This window comes from Poromitra crassiceps, assembly GCF_964638095.1.
Source record: "Poromitra crassiceps genome assembly, contig: HAP1_SCAFFOLD_92, whole genome shotgun sequence".
In the NCBI taxonomy this organism is placed as follows: Eukaryota; Metazoa; Chordata; class Actinopteri; order Beryciformes; family Melamphaidae; genus Poromitra; species Poromitra crassiceps.
Window position 1 is genome coordinate 20,463 of NW_028152243.1, and position 17,038 is coordinate 37,500.

At 41.6% G+C, this 17,038-nt stretch overlaps 1 protein-coding gene across 2 annotated transcripts in view; it reads left to right on the forward strand.

The window, feature by feature from the left end:
• The first annotated feature begins 16,452 nt into the window (after window positions 1-16,452).
• Window positions 16,453-17,038, forward strand: part of LOC310800831 (arginase-1-like) — a 37,447-nt gene continuing 36,861 nt past the window's right edge. For both annotated transcript variants that reach the window (XM_083664736.1, XM_083664737.1), the window contains exon 1: window positions 16,453-16,639. In XM_083664736.1, coding sequence (XP_083520862.1) covers window positions 16,505-16,639 — 135 coding nt within the window. In that variant the 5' untranslated portion in view covers window positions 16,453-16,504. The remainder of the gene's footprint in view (window positions 16,640-17,038) is intronic.

Sequence of the window (17,038 nt, forward strand, 5' to 3'; positions counted from 1 at the left end):
GGCTGTGAACCAATCAGATTGCTTGATTTGAGGTACCCATTTTATAAATCCCCGTTATATAACCTTTATTTAATCAGGTAAAATCACATTGAGATCAAGATCTCATTTTCAAGTGAGAGTTATGAGGTCTGTTGATCAAAAGATCACCAAACGCTATATCGAAATCGGGTCTGAGCGGACGGGCAGCGACCATACAAAGGACAGCTTGTACAGCTGGGGCTTCTCATCACCTGGACACATTTTACGGCGAAATTATCTGATAAACTGGCTGCGCATAACATTACTTATTTGCGGGAGTGCACGGGGGAAGTACATACCTCAGTCAGACTCTGGCAAATCCGACATGATTTGCTATCCTGTTGGTGTAGTTTCACACCAACCCTCTCCAGGCGTAGAAATACCCCCTTCTCGAGTGGTTTGCAGCTGCCCAACTTGCCTTTAGAACGAAGGTTTTTCTTACACAACCTGCAAAAATCGTTCACATTGCTAGTAGCCATCGCGCTCCTGAGAACAGGTCTGAGAGCAGGTCACATGTGGGATGGGTTTACCCAGGCTAGGACAGGCAGATAAAAAAGAAGAAGGGGTCAAAAGCTGGACACGACTCAGCCTACATGTGATGTTATGCAATGTTTCATGTTTTTGCTGCTCTAGTGCTGTTGGTCAGAACAGACTGATGCTTTATTGTATTGTTACTTTTTATTTTTTGATTATGGAATCTGCAGAAACTACGAGTAAAAAAATCTACTAGAGTTAAAAAGAAAAAGTCAGGACAGGAGAGACTTGCTTTATTTTATTTTTGAGATAGAATATGCAGAAACACATAGTAAAAAAGTCAAAATAGTCTTGCTTTATTTTCCATTTTTTACATGATGGACTATGCAGAAACACTGAAAGATTTATAAGTTAAAAAGTAAAAAAGTCAGAGATGTGCTTTATTTTTTTATGGATGCAGAAACACTAGTTAAAAGATGTATAAGTTAAAGAGTAAAAACAGTCTAGAGAGACTTTATTTAGGCCTATATGAATGCAGAAACACTAGTTAAAAAATGTATAAGTTAAAGAGTAAAAAAATACACTTTATTTTTATTTATTTTCATTTTGCATTCAGAAATACTTGTGTTCAGATTGAGTTAGAAAGTCAGGAGAGGCTGTGGCCTTACTTTATTTTTATATTGGAATATGCAGAAGCACTAGTTCAAATGTTTACAGTTAGAGTTAAAAAGTCAGGAGAGCCTGTGGCTTTATTTTATTTTTATATGGGAATATGCAGAAAAACAAGTTTAATATTTAAGTTACAGGGTTAAAAAGTTGGGAGACCGACTTAATTTAATTTTTTTACATGATGGAATGTGCAGAAACGTTAAAATGTTTACAATGTTAGAGTTAAAAAGTCAGGACTTAGTTATTATTGTTTAGACAACTCAGGTCTGTTCAACCAAGGTAAAAAATACCTCTTTTTGCACACTTTATGAAAAGAAAACAAGTTTACATCTTTTAATTTGCACATGTTGTATAGCATACATTTGTTTTTTTGTGTTAGTCCATGGCCTGTTGTTAAAGCTAAAGCGAAGTGATTTTTACTTTATGTTTGTAATTTACAAGTTGTTATTGTTAAGACAGCTCAGGTCCGTTAAAGCACTTTATTTATTTGAAGATATCTGGAGGGAGGAGAGGGGAGGTGAAGTGGTGAAGGGCTAAAGGAAGTAGGCAGTGAAGGAGAGAGGAAGTGAAGTGGTGAAGGGCTAAAGGAAGTAGGCAGTGAAGGAGAGAGGAAGTGAAGTGGTGAAGGGCTAAAGGAAGTAGGCAGTGAAGGAGAGAGGAAGTGAAGTGGTGAAGGGCTAAAGGAAGTAGGCAGTGAAGGAGAGAGGAAGTGAAGTGGTGGAGGGCTAAAGGAAGTAGGCAGTGAAGGAGAGAGGAAGTGAAGTGGTGAAGGGCTAAAGGAAGTAGGCAGTGAAGGAGAGAGGAAGTGAAGTGGTGAAGGGCTAAAGGAAGTAGGCAGTGAAGGAGAGAGGAAGTGAAGTGGTGAAGGGCTAAAGGAAGTAGGCAGTGAAGGAGAGAGGAAGTGAAGTGGTGAAGTGTTCATGTTCTTGAGTAAATAAAAAGTTTTCTACAATTTAACTTGGTTGTGGTTTCCCCCTTTTTGTATGCAAGTTTGAAGTGTTCCAATATAAACCACTAATGAATACAGTATAAACAAGAATGTTTTGATGCAGACTTATGTTGCAGGGACTACTAGAATCATCGTAATGTTGGAATTGTATGCATCAAAGGGTTAAATCGAGCATTTCTGAGCGATTTCAATATATCCGATTAATCGAACAAATAATCGACCGATTAATCGATTATCAAAATAATCGTTAGTTGCAGCCCTACAGGACTACTGTGTAGACTGGCTTTATTTATTCGGAAAAACTCAGGAGACCTTTTTTTTTTAAATAAATATATACTGTATCCCATCATTTCAAGTTTGAGAGGCTGCAGTTGTTTACAGTTATACAGTTTGGCCGATTGTGGACTCCTGTACTCTGTTCCATTAAAGTGGATTCAGTTGTAAAAGGAACTGGCTTGTACGTCACTTTTTCAGGGGTAAAAAAAAGAAAAAAGTAACTAGTAAAGTAACTAGTAAAGTAACTAGTAAAGTAACTAATTACTTTTGAAAAAGTAATCAGTAAAGTAACTTTTATTACTTTTTTAAGGAGTAATCAGTAATCAGTAACTAATTACTTTTCCAGAGTAACTTGCCCAACACTGGTTAGAGGCGATTGTGTTATCCCATACAGGCGCACCACCTTTGGCCAGACAGTTCTGTCTGTCAAGGGTGGCAAACTCTGGAACACAATTCCGTCGGCCATAAGGGAATGCCCAACACTAGGCATGTTTAAGGGTCAAGTGAAGAGATGGCTGAAGTCCACTCAACTATGTACTCATCACTAGGGAATAGAACAGTATGTTTATACTGTATGGATATGTGTGTTGTATCTGTATTTTTTATTTTTTTCTCTTATATCTGTTTGAGTAAGTCTTCTTTGTAGATCTTACTTTTTAGCTGGATGTTCATCCCAAACTCAGGTTTTAGTATCAGACTGTATATTCCTGTATATTTTGTACTTTGCACTTTGTACTTAGCTATGTAGAAGTTCTAATCTCAGGTTCGCACTTTGCATTGTGTTTACATTTTAAATATGTTTCGTTGCACTATGTTACTTTTTACCCCTAAGCCTATATCATCTGGCAGGGGGACTAACAATGGAAATCAGTCTTGTGACTGCAGTTGTCGTGCATTTGCATTTTTTTTAAAATGTTCATTAATGTACACCTGTCCCCTATCGAACAAATAAATGAATTGAATTGAAAGTGTGTGTGTGTGTGTTACCTTTATTCTCTCAAGTAGCCTGTGTGGAAGCATTGAGGTGTGTGTGTGTGTGTGTGTGTGTGTGTGTGTTACCTGATTGCACTGCAAGGCTCTCTTTGGTCCTGAGGAGACCATCTTCGGATTGCATGCTTTCCTTAGGAAGACGGCCTCCTCCTCGTTGCATACGACTACCTGCACAGAGCGACATATTTACAAATTTGACATCACTAAGCTTCATTTGCAGAGAACTTTTCAAACGTAAAACAATTAAATTAGAAGACATTGATGAATTAGAAAACTAATAGAAAAAAAATGGATTTAGAGAAATTCCTCTTCCTTACCCGTCTGCGTTTCTGTGACGGGGCAGCGGACGCCGGCCTCTTAACGGAGGAAGTGGGAGAGGAGGCGGCGGGCGGAGGTCTGGACAACAACGGCTGAAAGGAGAGAAAAAAAAAGACTAGTGTTCAGCACATGTTCAGCACCACGTAGAGCAGAGTGGAGCAGGTGAGCAGAGTTTGAATCAGCCAGAGAACTCTGGAGCAGCACACAGGTGAGCAGAGTTTGAATCGGCCAGTGAAGTGGACCGTCCAAACCTACATCGCTGAATGTTTTATGAATAGCCTCAGATCTCAAAAAGTCTTTTCAGTGTCGTCATAAGTGCTTTTTCATTGTTCAAGATGTCCTGGACCAGCAGGAAGCAGCATGTAAACACTTGTTGGATGCCTGGATCAATAGGCTGCATAGACATGTGATGCTTTGATATGCTTTTAACCCGCCCGTAAGCCTCCCGCAACCTTTTTGCTTGAGTGGTTGGCCATAAGTATCTTCACTAGATTTAAGAATGAGCCTGCTTGAGCTAGAGTTATTTCGGCTGCAGACGCCAGTAGAAAATCGGGGACATTTTTGGGGACAGCTCCAGCCGGGGACAGGTTCCTAAAACTGGGGACTGTCCCCGAAAATCGGGGATGTCTGGTCACCTTATTCTTCGGTGGTGGAGCGTCTGACAGGCTGGAGTTGCTGGGGAAAACACAGAAAAAAGGAAAACATTTTAGTACTTTCTTCAACCACCTGAGGGCAGCATGCAAGCCCCTTGCAGACACCCATGCCTGGTGTTTTAAATGTGGACACAAGGTGGCGCTAAGCTCACAGAGATCACGAGGGAAAGTGAATATGGGACTGTACCTCGGTCTCTTCAGGACAGCAGGCATGACATTTTCCTTCCCCCTCAGCTGCGGGCGGTAGGGCGCTTCTTAGGCGGGTCATGCAGCACATGTTGGGTGCTGGTGTCCAACTCCAATCCTATAGAAAACAACATTATTTGGAAGATCAGATAGTGAAATTTCACACACTTCAAAATCTAACCTTAAGCTTAAACTCATAGCTAATCACTCAATGAGTGTTTTTGGAAGGTGATGTACCTATGGCGCGGATCTCTTCTGTCTTCCATCTCTTATCTAGCAGACAAAGGGAGAGAGAGCGTTATAATGTCTGCCTGAGGGTTGAAGACAGGGAGCCATCTCTTTTTTCTTTTGCACAATTTTTAAAAACAAACAGACAAAAGGGAGCCATCTTTAAAGAGAGACAGGAAGAAAGGTGAAGTGATGTGTTCCTACCTGCACAATGGGAACGGATTAAAGCCAGCCATCCTCTTACCAGCTTCGCTGCCAACTTCCTCACCTCTGAAAATAAAACACAGCAACATGACAAAATGAGACATTGTTATATTCAGGGTTTCTACACATTTTCATTCAAAACATTCCATACTTTTCCAGACCTTGATTTATTTTTAAAATGTCTGATGTTCAGTATGCAGATAGCAGGGTAGGAAATGAATTTTTTTTTTTTTTTTTTGCCCTTGTAAAATATGTTTCGGGGGCATTTAGGGTCATTCCCAGGGCAATTTGATCACATGTTGGGAAACACCTGAGTCCTTCCATGTTGCATCATGACAGACAATCAATGACTCTTATCCAAGCATCTTTTATTTTTAAATCACAGTTAAATCCCCATTTCCCTATAATCTCAACAACACTGTCTTGCATGTTATGTTATGTATTTCACAGAAACGTTTCAAATAACATGTAGGCCAACGGTCCAGGTATATGTCGCTATCCGGTCTATCCTCCAACCCACAAAGTAAACTCTTGGACAGCTTTTTTAGGCCCTGGGCAGACTGGTCATTTTCAAGTGGCGCTTTGCACATACAGAGTAACATTAAAAGACAGAAAGTTAACTCTTTATTTTACAGGGGCATTAAAAAAACGTGATCCCAATTCCAAGGGCAATTTTAGATTTTTTTTAGGGGCATTTTGGCCCGAGCCCCAGCTAATTTCCTACCCTGGCAGATAGACAACGGCTCTGTCTGTAACGCAAGGAAACGAGGAATTTAGGTGGCAATTCTCGGTAGGAAGTTGTCATTTTTATGTTTTAGGCTGTCTGAAACCAGTTTTATACAAAAGGTGACTGAATTTGCAACCTTTCCAGGTACCTATTTTTGCCTAATTTGTAAGGAACCATCAGTGGTACCTTTGGTGGGTTAGGGTATACCATGATGCATTGCGACCCTTCCAATCGACGAAGAAGAATGACGCTCTTCCCCCAGAATTTCCGTTAATGGCGGCGCCCAGAAAACCTACCGCATCAGAAAAAAGCTAAACAACTATTGGCTAAATAACGAACATCATCACTTTCTTTGGATTTTTATTTTAGCATGGTCATTAATGTCAACTGTTACTTCATTTTACTGCGACAGTTTGTTATTAGGGTGTCTGAAAAGTCACTTTTGCAGGTCAGTAGGAAACATCCTACTTGCCTGCGATCTGGACAGCCTAGCAAGGTTCCTAACCAGGTTGCGCAGCAGCCAGCCAGGACTACAGTAACGTTAACGTAACTACGCAAGCAAGCAGAAGACGAATAGCAGCATGGCAGATGACGGTGCGTTCACCTTCAAGTGTAAGTTGAGTTTAACTTTTTAACCGTGCTTTATTAAATGATTAGCTGTCATAACTTAGGTACTCGTTTGTTGGTGAATATGTAACGTTTCCTGTAACGTTATATCGATAGGAAGAAATCATTTAGGTAACATTATGCACGTGTTGTTAACGTTAGCTACCAGTATGCAGTCATGTTTTGGATTTTTAGCTAGTGGCAGCGACCGTCCGTTTGCTGTTGACACTGTGGCAACTGATTCTTTTATAGGGACAAAACAAGATACAGCTAAGCTGATAAAGTCCAGGATGCAGCACAGCCAAGTTTTTACGGGGGGCAGGAATTCGGCCTGCGATGGATGGAAGTAAGTTACACACCTAGTACTGTTGTACTGTACAACAGTGAACACCACCGATTATTATGCTCTGGGTGAAGCTTTAGGAAGGACAGAATAGCCAGTAACGTTATGCCCAGTTCTCCTGAAACTAGGGTTACTTGTCAACATATGCCATTTCTCCTTGCCATAGTAGACCTGAGTGTATAGCACACTAGCAACATCATTGGTTTTACTACATTTATGTGATATTCTGTTTGTGTTTTGTGTATGTGTGTGTTTTGCAGACAAGTACTTGCTGAGATTGGGCTGGAGGGTAAAGTTGATTGGAAAACTGCCCACAAGAAATGGGACAACCTGAAGACCCATTACAAGGTATTCATTGTATAGGCAGTGGTTCTCAAATGGGGGTCCGGGGACCCCCAGGGGTCCGTGGCACTTTGCAAGGGGGTCCGCGAAAAAGTTTTCAGGAAAATAAAAATAAAAACGTTTTTGTTGTTGCAAAAGCTTCATAGTTCAACGGAAATATGTTATGCTTTAAATCTAAAATGGTTCAAATGATTACATTCTAATCTAACAAACCTATCAATTTTAAAGTCGAGCACGTTACCGTGGAAACAATAAAGCTTAGCCCAAAATCACAAATCAGAATGAGGGGGTCCCCGGTATATTTTCTATCTTGTAAGGGGTCCTTGGCTGAAAAACATTTGAGAACCTCTGGTATAGAGCATTAGCCACAGGCCACCCTATGTCAGTACTGCAACGCAAGTGTATTTTGTTTACTTTATGCACTGTTGTCTAGAAACTGAAGGATCCACCAACCGGTAGTGGTACGGACCGTGGTGAAGCCACACCGGCCACCTGGCCTTGGTACACCCTGATGGACCAGGCCCTGGGGAAGAAGCATTCAATAACGCCTACGGTGGTCCGGGCCACGTTGCCATTGGAGGGTGTGCCAAAGCCAGCAGCTGGACAGGAGAAAGGCGATGGAGCACAGGAGGAGGAGGCGGAGGCTGGAGGGTCAGGAGGTGGAGAGAGAGAGGCAGGAGAGCCAGAAAGACCACAAGAAATGGCCCCGGCCCCAGCACAGAGGAAGCGGCGTCGCCTCGCCGATCTGATTGAGGAGGAGATGGAGCGTGAAGGAGAGAGGCAGGCGCAGAGGAGGAGGGATGAGGCAGAGCGATCCGATAGACTCTTCTCTATCCTAGAGAGATTTTTGGATAAGCAGTGAGGTCAAATTTTGTCCAACTTATTTTTAGTTTAAAGGAGAAACAATGCAGATTGATTTTGCATGATCTCACACATATCTGACTACTGTAACCAATTCTGCATGCATTTATTTAGACAGTTATTGAGAGTTGATCTGTGTTAAGTTGTGGAGGCAGTGTTGTCATTAATGACATCACTCAACTTAACTCAAAATCAACTCTCAATAACTGTCAAATGAATGCCTGTGAAACGGTTTAGTTTTCAGATATTTGTGAGATCTTGTGCAAAATAAATCAGCATGGTTTTTCAGTGAAGTTCTCATTTGCATTTTGTTTCATAAACAATGCAGATTGATCTTGCACATGATCTCACACATATCTGACAACTGTAACCAATTCTGCATGCATTTATTTAGACAGTTATTGAGAGTTGATCTGTGTTAAGTTGTGGAGGCAGTGTTGTCATTAATGACATCACTCAACTTAACTCAAAATCAACTCTCAATAACTGTCAAATGAATGCCTGTGAAACGGTTTAGTTTTCAGATATTTGTGAGATCTTGTGCAAAATAAATCAGCATGGTTTTTCAGTGAAGTTCTCATTTGCATTTTGTTTCATAAACAATGCAGATTGATCTTGCACATGATCTCACACATATCTGACAACTGTAACCAATTCTGCATGCATTTATTTAGACAGTTATTGAGAGTTGATCTGGGTTAAGTTGTGGAGGCAGTGTTGTCATTAATGACATCACTCAACTTAACTCAAAATCAACTCTCAATAACTGTCAAATGAATGCCTGTGAAACGGTTTAGTTTTCAGATATTTGTGAGATCTTGTGCAAAATAAATCAGCATGGTTTTTCAGTGAAGTTCTCATTTGCATTTTGTTTCATAAACAATGCAGATTGATCTTGCACATGATCTCACACATATCTGACAACTGTAACCAATTCTGCATGCATTTATTTAGACAGTTATTGAGAGTTGATCTGTGTTAAGTTGCGGAGGCACTGTTGTCATTAATGACATCACTCAACTTAACTCAAAATCAACTCTCAATAACTGTCAAATGAATGCCTGTGAAACAGTTTAGTTTTCAGATATTTGTGAGATCATGTGCAAAATCATTCAACCTTTTGTTTTCCTCTCTGAAGGTCTCGTTTAAGATGATTTCATGTTGGTCTTTTGACCTTTTACTTAGGTTGAATCAACCCAGTTCTGTATCTACAAATGTGTGATTTTTCACCCAAGCCTTGTTTTTGTAGTAGTTCAATAGCTTAGCAGTTGAAACATTTCAGATATGACAAACTTAGTCTGTTTAAAATGAAAGAAAATACTGTTGAAATAAGTTAGACAAGGACCTAACTGTACTGTTTTCTACCATGTTTTGGAAAATAAACACGTTTTGTTAAACCAGCAAATTGCTCAATTTCAAATATTACAGCAAACTGAAACTCAAATATTGCAACTGATTAAATCATGTTTATTATACAACTGATTACAACCTATTTACAAACTATTTACAACAAATGTAATATGAATTACTATTTACAATAATACAAGGTCATGAAACAACAGGGTTCCCACACCTTCCTCAACATCAAATTCAACGACTTTCAAGGACCCAACACAGCAGTTTGAGACATGGATCAAGGTTAATTACTGTTACAAGAAAATTAACAACAACAAATTTAGGAGAATTAGCAACACAAACAAGTGAGGGGGTACTACTCGCATGGCAAAACAGCTCAAGGGGTACACAAAACAAAAAACCCTCAACTGAAAATGGGTTCTCAGTGCCGTGCGTAGCCATGTCCACCGACCACACCCTGGAGAGCGCTAACTTGTGCTGACAGACGGTCACGCAGGCCGTTCCCGGTCATCTCTCCGGCGACTTGTGCCTCGCCCTCGTCATCATCTTCAGCAGGGTCTGGCACATCTTCCTCCTCCATGACGTCACCCACTCCCAGGCAGATGTTGTGCAGCGTGGCGCATGCCATGATGACATCAGGAACAAAGGTGGAGTGTACCTTAGAGTGAAAGCAAAGATTAATTCAAGGATAATGTAGTATTTTCTTTGAATTTGCTCACTTGCTGCTGTCATTCTCACAGTTTGTCAGCAATGAAAAAGAAAATTACCTCCAGGGCCTGCAGGAAGATGGCTCTCCACCGGGTCTTCATCATTCCAAAGGCTCGCTCGATGATGCTGCGAGCCCTGGCGTGGTGGGTGTTGAAGCGCTCCCTCTCTACACCTCTGACAGGTCTCCTGAAAGTAGGGATGCACCGATATAAACATTTTGGCTGATACCGATATTAAGATTGCTGTTATAGCCGATATTTACAGATGTCGATATGATCTATATAAAAACACATTTCCATGATAATCAAATTTGGTATATACCGGTACTGAAAAAACATGTAAACACTGATTCTGAAAAAGTAATGCATGTCTTTATTTGAAAAACATTTTGGAAAAGCCCATAAATCATAGATTTCCTGCATTATTTCCTCTCAATGTGAAAAGTTTTTTACGATAACAGATATTAACATCTGACCGATACTGATTTGTAAAAAACAAAAACAAAAAAAACATCGGCTGATATCGATATGATTGCCGATATCGTGTACCTGAAAGGAGTTATAAGGGCCAGTGGTCGCTCCAAACAGGGGTAGCCACTGTCCCCGAGGAGGAAAGTGCCAGGGGGAGGGTAGGCAGAGTGGTAGATGGGACTTCGCCGCAGCACCCTTGCATCATGGACCGACCCGGGTGATCCCACATAGAGGTCCATGAACCGCCCCCTGCTGTCACACACCGCCTGCAGCTGGATGGAACAAAACATCTTTCTGTTCCTGTACAGGGGTTAAAGCAAGAAACACAAGAAAATATTTGTGAGCCTGAAAAGTTGTCCAGGAGGAAATGTGTACAAAGCATTGAATTAAATTGAAAATGGGCGGAGTGTTGCGCGTCCTCTTCTCCAGGAGCCTTGATCCTAACATGACAGCCGTCAATCGCCCCACGGGCATTCCTGAACACTGGGTGCCTGGCCAGGCGAGCAAAGCCATCGCCGACTGCCCTGTGCTCCTCCTCCGTCTGTGGGAGACGGATCACCTGAGGGGCAACGCTGAGGAGTTCCCCCGCCATCCGGTGGACCAGCAGGTGGACTGTGGAGCGCGGGATGTCAAATGCCCTGGATGTCACCCTATAGGTACGGATGGAGATTGAGACTGTCACGTGATAAATGCAATATGTTACGAATGTATTATCGACTCGTCTTTCCACCAGATAATAGAAAAGTATTGATAGTGGTATCGATAAAGACTCACAGATCTTTAAGCCATTGAATTGAATGACTTTATTTGCCACAATATGCAAGATTACATACGAGGAATTTGTCTTAGTGTTCAGTATGCCCGAAAATGTAATTAATATCAGTAAAAATTTACTACCCCATCCTTACCTGTAGGACGCACCAGCTGCCAGCCAAAAGAGGAAGACCAGCACTTCCAGCTCTGGTCCCCAGCCATGGTGCCGCTGAGGGTCCATTGTTTGGAGGAGGGCTGTGATGGACAGGATTCATACAGCTTTATAAGAATAAAATTCAAGAACTAAAATAAAATATTTCCCAATCTTTCAACACTTTGTACGAACCCTGGATGGAGCCTCGGTGGAGCCGGAAGTCTGGACGTGTGTCCTCCCCGTCAAAGTATATGCGCAGAAGGAGCACGTGCATGTTAAGCCGGCAGTAGGTGGTCAAGATCTCCTGTTGGGGGAGGTGTACATTTTAAAACTGATGAAATCTGTTGAAAGTTTAAGCCGTTTATGTCAACCAATAATTTATTTGCCATATGCATACACATTTATTTATTTCCTATGATAAAAATGGGCCATGTGATTTTAAATGTCTATTTATGGTATTATCTTATTCTATAAAGAGTGACATATTAACCAAAGTATACAGTGGTGAACATTTAACCATCTCAATGTTAAATGTTTAATCAATTACTGTACCCATCTGTCTTCAATTGTATTAAATCCTAATACCTCAATTTACCAATCTGTGTTATAATTTATTAAACTGTGATTGATCTGAATTGAATTGAATCATGTAAACTATCTTGGTCGCTATCAGTCATGTGGGAATGGTGTGGGATGTGGTTCACCTATAGATAGCATCCTAGTTTGTCTTTGAGACATTTTACCCGCTAAATATGTGTTGGTGCAATGGCCTATACCCTGGGCACAAGTCAATAGCATACCGGTACTAACTTCACCACACCAGAGTATTCCAGCATCTGATGCCAACTAGCGTGAATCAGCAAGCCACACAAACGAATGAATGAAAATGAGTGAAACACGTCCATACCGCACTTGTGCTTGTCAACAAAATGTAGCCTACACATTTAACCGTTACAAAAGGTGACATGTTGGTCAAGTATTGGCAATCATATTTTTTCTTTAAATTTCCTTATAAAGTTAGCTAGCAACTTCGCTAACTAACGCTAACACGTTAGCGTCATGCTAACGCTAGGCCTACATCGTTTCGGTCTGTAGATGCCAGTGCTGCCCAACGCCTCAAACGTATCATCCTCACTCTGTCCTCTTCGGCCTCTTCCTCCGCCTGGTCATTGAAATAAAAATGAATAATAATACAAATAAAAATAAAAAGTATCTCCTCTTCTTCCATGGTAAGTGTGTGTGACAGTCTGGAACCCGCCAAGTCTTTTCAAGTCAACGCTGCTCTTCAGGAACCAGTGAACCCGTCTTCTTCTTTTTCATTCAAGTTTCCGGCAGTGTAGACGTTACTAGGCGTATCACTGCCCTCTACAGGACAAGGATAAAACTGCTACCTTAAACCGTTAGGCTGTCTGAAACGAGTTATTTTTCAGTCACCTATTATTAAAATTAGCTACCTAATTAACCAGGTACCTATTCAGGTATCAGGTGATATTCAGCTTCCTTGCGTTACAGACGCAGCCAGTGTTAGCCTTTACATAGTGGTAGCTTAATAAGGTTATGAAGCTTGGCTTAGTCGTCTTCAAATTTTAATAGTAATGACTCTAGTTACTATCAATAAGTTGGCTAATTATTGCATCCAACTGTACTGTGCAATGACACTTGGCAAGCCACATGACCTTCATGGCAGATGTGTACAAACCTGCTTAGTTCAAACAGGATAAAAAACAGAATTGGTACAGTGTCATACATACATTTGAACGAATTGTAAATGTTGACATACACAAAGTTTAGAGCAGAAAATGTCATGACGTTTTCTTTTCCTTTTGCCACATGTCACAGTACAGTCATGTTGTTTACAGCACCTTTGACTTACCTGGATAGGGCTATCAAGCCTAAATGCCCTTCTATGAAGGCTGCCATCTGCATAGCGAAACTGGAATGGTGTACCGTCAGTGGATGGGGTCGCCATTTCTGCCTCAGCTATTCTCTGCCTCACAATCTATAAAGTTTGAGACAGATTTGAATTGCTATCATAACAGAAGCTGACAAAGAAATTTAAGAATTTGGGGGATTTATCCCTATGATCTGAAATAGCTATCCCGTTATGAAATTTGTTCATTAATGGTATGACTAATTATATGGGTTAATATGTACATTAATTAGGATGTTAAAGCCCCAATCAGAAATTTTCACCTTAATAAAAGAGCTTTTTAGCCATTGAAGATGGTACATTGTCTTGTAACACAGAGAATGTCACCACTATTGGTCACACACCGCCCTCCAAAGGCCTCTCCTGGGACTAAGCAGTTTGGTGCCTGCGCCCCGGAGGCAAGATGCGCGCATGCGCTGTAAAGCGGAAGCGTGTTCATGAAAAAACAACAAAGTAACTGTCTGGATTTGCTACGAAAATTATGTTTCACGTAACTATGGATTATTATTTCATCACGTAGTGAGTACCCGATGTCACATGTACATAGAGCTTTCTGGTGCTGTGTTTTGTTGACTTTGAACGCCGATATCGAGACGGATACTGTTGTACCCAGAGGGCGCAGTTTCTCCAATTGCAAAACTTGGAAAAGTTGCTGAATGGGGCTTTAAGTCTATGGAAATCATCATAAATTTTTTTGAACAAAAAAGCTTTATGGCTCTTTAATTATCTAAGCACTTAAGACATTACTTACATCCAGACGCCTCCTTTCTGCCTCTTCTGCAAATCTGGTGGTCCGGAGAGCCTCTTCCTGTAGACGTGTCTACAGGCACAGCAAATAAAGTTACAGCAATCAACACATTTTATATATACCCACACACACACACACACACACACACACACACACACACACACACACACACACACACACTCACACACACACTCTTGAAGTTTGAGTTCCAATACCCTCTCTCTGTCAATCGCCAAGCTTCTGTGGTATTCTGCGTCTTGTTCTGCAATGATGTTTCGGCGCTCTTCTAGACTTCCCTGAAATCAGAGAATCAATAACTAAACACCCTGACAGCAGAGTAAATTAAAATTAAGGTCTGGTTGGTGATGTTAAGTGATATGACAGGATTCAACTATGCTTTCATATAAACATAGCATATAATCAAAACAGTAGCACCATGTGCTGAAATGATTTAATAACCATCCAGATGATCCCCCCCCACCCCCTATGTAGCTACAAAAAAGTTCAGTTGCCACAAGTAAAGGAAGTTACAATAACAAGGTGAGAGGAAGAGAGAACTTCTCCGTAAATGTAATAGTCACCGTTTGGCTCTCACTATCCCCATCAGTCTGTCTCTCAGCGATGTCCTACAAAAACATAAGATTGGGTATTTTAATCCAATAGCAGGAAACATAATGTTGTTGGGGGTACGGTGGCGCAGTGGTAAGCGCTGTCGCCTCACAATTGGAAGGTCCTGGGTTCGATCCTCGCCTGGGACACTGTGGGCGCTGTGGTTGTGTTCCCCCCCATATCCTCAGTGCCTACTGCCCAGGTGGGTTATCTCGTCATAAGGGCCTTTCTCTCTGTGTGGAGTTTGCATGTTTTCTCCATACCCCCCAGGGAGTTCCTCCGTATATAACCCCCCCCACTAAAAACATGCAGAAGATCAGATCGTCATCGTCATCCGACCAGTGACGACAACATCCGAAGTTGGTCCCCGGGCGCTGTACGAGAAAGCGACCACTGGTCCTGGCCTGCCCCTCGGAGGAAAGGACATGCCTGGATGGGTTAAATGCAGAGGACACTTTTCACCGGCCACCGTCAGCATGAGTGTGTTGTGGCCGCATGCATGTATTGTGGTGTTTGTGTGACAAAATAAAGACGGGCTTGTCCGTTACGAGAGAGAGAGATATTCAGTGAAACACAGCTGCAGCGTTTGTTGTAGATGATGTCCAATGCATCACTGTATGGAGTAAAGTCTTACCAAGAGGTCAGCAGCAGGGAAACTGGCCATGTCAACATCGTGATCACTGTCTTCCGACTCCTACAAAATCCACAGACACACAGATTGTGTCATAAACTCAATGGAATAGCAGGACAGTCAATACAATTACTTAATGTACAGTATCACTGAAATGCAGATGGAATGATCTGCAGAACTTGATGTGTATCATCAAAGTTGCCCATCCATGGGTTACGGCATGACAATATTTGTTCGGCCCCCAGTTGCCCACCCCTGCCTTAAGTACCCCGTAAGTAGGATACATATTTGGTTCACTACAGGGAAAAACACATTGTACCCCATAAGTACCCTGTAAATACAGGCTACAACACATTGTACCCTGTACCCTGTAAGTACATATTTGGTTGACTACAGGGAACAACACCTTGGACCCCGTAAGTACCCTGTAAGTACATATTTGGTCCACTACAGGGAAAAACACCTTGTACCCCGTAAGTATCCCGTAAGTACAGGGTACAACACATTGTACCCCTTAAGTACCCTGTAAGTACATATTTGGTCCACTACAGGGAAAAACACGTTGTACCCCGGAAGTACCCTGTAAGTACGGGGTACAACACATATCTTGTTACCCTGTACTTACAGGGTTATTTGCGGGCTGTATTCTAAAGCGTTACCGACATTGGTAGAGGTAGTGACAACACTGTCCTGAAAGGGGCTACTTAATCAAGCGATCTACTCCACTTACCACTGTCTTTCTTTCCCCTCTTTCTTTCTTTTCTTCTGTTTCTTTTCAGCTCCAGTCAGACAGAATAATAATAATAATAATAATTATGGAATTTATATAGCACTTTTCAAGGACTCAAATACGCTTTACACTAAACACTAAAAGGGCGGGGGCGACAAAGGTGTAACAGGCAATAGACAAACACGACACAGACACACAGGGATAGGCAGGGGGAACTTAAGAGAAGGCAGAGGAGAAGAGAATGGATAGAACTCTTCATTTTCCTTCATTGACTTGCAATTTATATTTTGGTTCTTCAGTTCAGCTTCAGCAGTGCAGAGCTACTCTTTAGGCATATTTTACTTTCACTTTTGCAAGATGCTGCAGGCTGTTGCAAATGGGCGGTTCCTCCATGCTGTAAGTCCCATATAAATTACATCACAATCGGAGCACTGCTGCTGATTGGGTGGTTGGAATGTGAGTCATGGACAAACAAGTTTCATTATCATCCAGGAACAACTGTTAGTTGGTGAAATCAGATTGTGCGTGTGGCACAGTCTTCCTCTCTTTGCGGATCATAATAACGGTGAAGATGAGGAGCCCCGCAGGGCTACAGCGCGCGCTGACTCTTTATACACGGTGTGTGGGTCATCATCTTCATCACCGCCATCATCATCATCAGTCCACCTCAGTGGGGATCATAGGAGCGCCTTTCTCTAAAGGACAGGTGAGGCATCTGTCTGCAGCCTGTCAAGCTGTGCATGGACATGGACTCATGTAGTGCAGCGGGGTAACACTGTAGAATAAGGGTCACTAAATTAATGTTATTTAGGTTAATTAATGCTTAATAAACATGACGTAACACTTATTTTAGTGATCCTTATTGTATTAAGTGTTATGGCTTAGAGTAGAGCATTGAGTTATACACTTCAGGACAAGGAGAGTGAAGACGCAATATTGTTTGATAATTTGCATAGGTGCAGCACAAGAGCCTATTATCTTTGAGTTCAACTGAATACCCTAAAAAGTCTCCTATTGCTCAGACGTTTTCACATCAAGGACTCAAATTAAACCACGGGCCCCCATTTGATAAAATGTTGGGTGCCCATCTGATTAAGATGTTTTG